The sequence below is a fragment of the Arachis ipaensis genome, chromosome B03, assembly GCF_000816755.2.
Source record: "Arachis ipaensis cultivar K30076 chromosome B03, Araip1.1, whole genome shotgun sequence".
NCBI classification, from domain to species: domain Eukaryota; kingdom Viridiplantae; phylum Streptophyta; class Magnoliopsida; order Fabales; family Fabaceae; genus Arachis; species Arachis ipaensis.
This window is the reverse complement of record NC_029787.2, coordinates 49,797,957-49,800,758: the sequence shown is the minus strand read 5'-3', so window position 1 is coordinate 49,800,758 and position 2,802 is coordinate 49,797,957. Positions and strand designations below refer to the sequence as shown.

The window sequence follows — 2,802 nt, the reverse complement described above, 5'->3', positions numbered from 1 at the left end:
TCTTAAATATGATTAATTAAATAATAGTAAATTTTTATATTTATAATATATTAATGTTAATTCATAGATTTAATTACTCTGTAGATTCCTATAGTTTCACCGAATTTTCAATTAGATCCTTATACTTTTTTTCTTTTCATTTGGGTCTCTATATGTTTTTTTTTCAATTAAGTCCTATGGTAAAAAAAAAACGTTTAAAATAACAGAATATTCCGTTTAAAAAATGAATATTCTTTTAATTGGGTTAAAGTAACTAGTTGAACGTACATCTATTTCTCAAAAATACCAAAAGAACCCTTGGTTGGCATTTTATCCTAAAGGAAAAAAAAAAAAAACCTAGCCCCTTAAGTTGCTCTCTGGAGATCGTGTCCACTGCCTTCTTCTCCTGCGTTGGTCCATCGTCTTCATCCATCTCCGTCGTCGTCTGCGGCAGACGCTTGGTGGTTATTCGTCCGTCGCCTCCTTCTCTCTGTGCTAGTCTGTTTGTTCTGCGTTGCTCTGTTTTGCGGTCTTATGCGTTGTTTGCCTGTCCAAGCCCTCGCCGTCCCTGGCCGTGCTTTGCCGCGTCGCGCCTTTCCGACCATCGCCGCGTCGCGCCTTGCCGCTCGTCGCCGCGCTGCGCCTCTCCTCGATCTGTCTCAAAACAGGTGACATTAAAATTGATTTTTTTTTCAGTTTTTAAAATTTGATGCAACATGTTTATGCATATGTCAATTTTTTTAAAATATTGCATTGGTTGAATACCTATTTCTTGAATTGATTTCTGAATTTTTTTGATACAATGGATTAGGGTTTACAATATGGATATTTATGTACATGGGTTTTGTTAATTGGTGAATTGACATATGAATTAGTTTTCGTTAGCTGTGTGTATTAAAGAGGGGAATTTTTACTGTCAAACTGGGCAAATTTTGCTTTTTCCAACAATAAATGGTGTCCTGCTTCTGCAGGCTTCAATGCCTCTTGATTTTTCTATTCAGTTCTCATGGATGATTTAGAGTTTTGCTATAAATCAGAAGTTTTATATTTAAGGTCTAATGGAAGCCGAAAGCCATTAGACATAATGTCATTTTATATTGATAGTGCAATATATGCCATCCCCTATTTGGCGCCTTAGATAGATTCTGGTCATCTGCTCACATATTGAGTTTTATGCTGAGTAGGATTCATTCTTAAGGTGCTTCAAGTCAATTTGATCAGAACCTTGGAACTGGAATGTTTATTTATTTCCTTTGTGGTGCTTTGGAGTTGTAATTTGGTATTTGGTTCTGTTCCCTGCAAGATGAACATATTGCTTTACCATATTTGCTTACATGTGATGCATCATATAGTATTACTAATGAAATATTGCTATCTGCCTAGCTAATTTTAGATGATACTTATCCTTATAGAGATATACTTTGATGCTGACATTATCGAAAAGAAAAAAAAAGATTTAAAGGACATGATTTGATCTTCAGTTTTAAAAACAGGTGACATTAAAATTGATTTTTTTTTAATTTTTAAGATTTGATGTAACATGTTTATGCATATGTCAATTTTTTTAAAACATGGCATTGGTTGAAACTAAGTTGTTGCAGATTGAATGGACCAGGGGTTTTGTTCCTAGAAAGGACTTTCTCAAATGTGGAGACTTGCAAAATGCAAGGCTTTATGTTCATGTGAAGCCGACACTTAGTGGAACTTTCACAGACATTGCAATGTGGATTTTCTGTCCATTCAATAGACCAGTCACTCTTAAAATTAGAATAAAAAACATACCTTTTGAGAATTGGCTTTTAATTAAGGTTTGGTGCTATTCATTTGATATTATTTGTTGTTGTTGATTTGTGTTTTCATTAAAAATCTTAGTGTGTTTTCTGAAGTTACAATTTATCATATCTTTTAGAAAAATATTTTGTTGTGACAAAGACGGTGTGAAGATGCATTGTATTCCCTGCTCATTTTTTGTGCTCGACGGCTTGTGCGTCACTTGGCATCAGTTGCAATGACAAAGATCATATCCAAGGGAGATGGAATATTTGTTTATGCTAGAGCAAGCAGCTTTTAGGGATTTCTTTCTGATGGTTCTTGTTACCATAAGAAAAATTCATTTTTTCAATATACTTGCTTTTGAGTTTTTGTCAGCCAAATTGATTCTCTTGTATAAGGAACTATATAGAACTCAATTTTTGTAAATAATTTTAGTTATTATTTTATCAATGGTTCTTGTTATCATATGTCATATGCAAGTTCTTTCATTATGTTGGTTATAATAAATACTTGAGTGATGGAAATTAAATTTTATATTTTACTTATTACTATTATTTGTGTTTCATTTTATTCATTACTTTTTTTTGTATATTCTTAAAATAAGGTATTTTGAAAGTCCAAAAAAATAAACAGAAGGTATTTTTGGTACAATTTGTATATAAATAAAAAAATGATAGTGATAAAATAAAAGGGATTATAGGAATATTTTTTATGTCGTAGAATCATTAAATAGGGATTATAGGAATATATTTCATTGAATATTTATAATTTTTTCAAATTTTTAATTAGGTCCTTATACTTTTTTTCTTTTCAATTAGGTCCCTAGGGGTATACAAGTAATTTCACAATTCACTAGCATTTTTTTTAACGTTTAACGTTAACAAGGATTAAATTGAAAAAAAAATAATGTATAGAGACCCAATTAAAAAGAAAAAAAGTATAGGGACCTAATTGAAAATTTAGTAAAACTATAGGGACCTGCAAAGTAATTAAACCTAATTCATATACTATTTAACTATAATTCGGTCTTTAAAATTCTTAAATTCTTAA

At 31.3% G+C, this 2,802-nt stretch overlaps 1 protein-coding gene across 4 annotated transcripts; it reads left to right on the top strand.

Moving 5' to 3' along the window:
• Positions 285–2,198, top strand: LOC107634430. Of its 4 annotated transcripts, XR_002359368.1 has the most exons (4): positions 286–647; positions 1,392–1,472; positions 1,581–1,787; positions 1,889–2,198. XR_002359368.1 is itself a non-coding variant. In XM_016337934.2 (3 exons), exons 1-3 carry the CDS (start codon positions 514–516, stop codon positions 1,904–1,906), a joined length of 345 nt encoding a protein of 114 aa, XP_016193420.1. In that variant the 5' UTR covers positions 290–513; the 3' UTR covers positions 1,907–2,198. The 4 variants fall into 4 exon arrangements, 1 of the variants encoding a protein (XP_016193420.1); XR_002359366.1 differs by having other exon boundaries at positions 285–647; positions 1,392–1,787; XM_016337934.2 differs by lacking the exon at positions 1,392–1,472 and having other exon boundaries at positions 290–647; positions 1,595–1,787.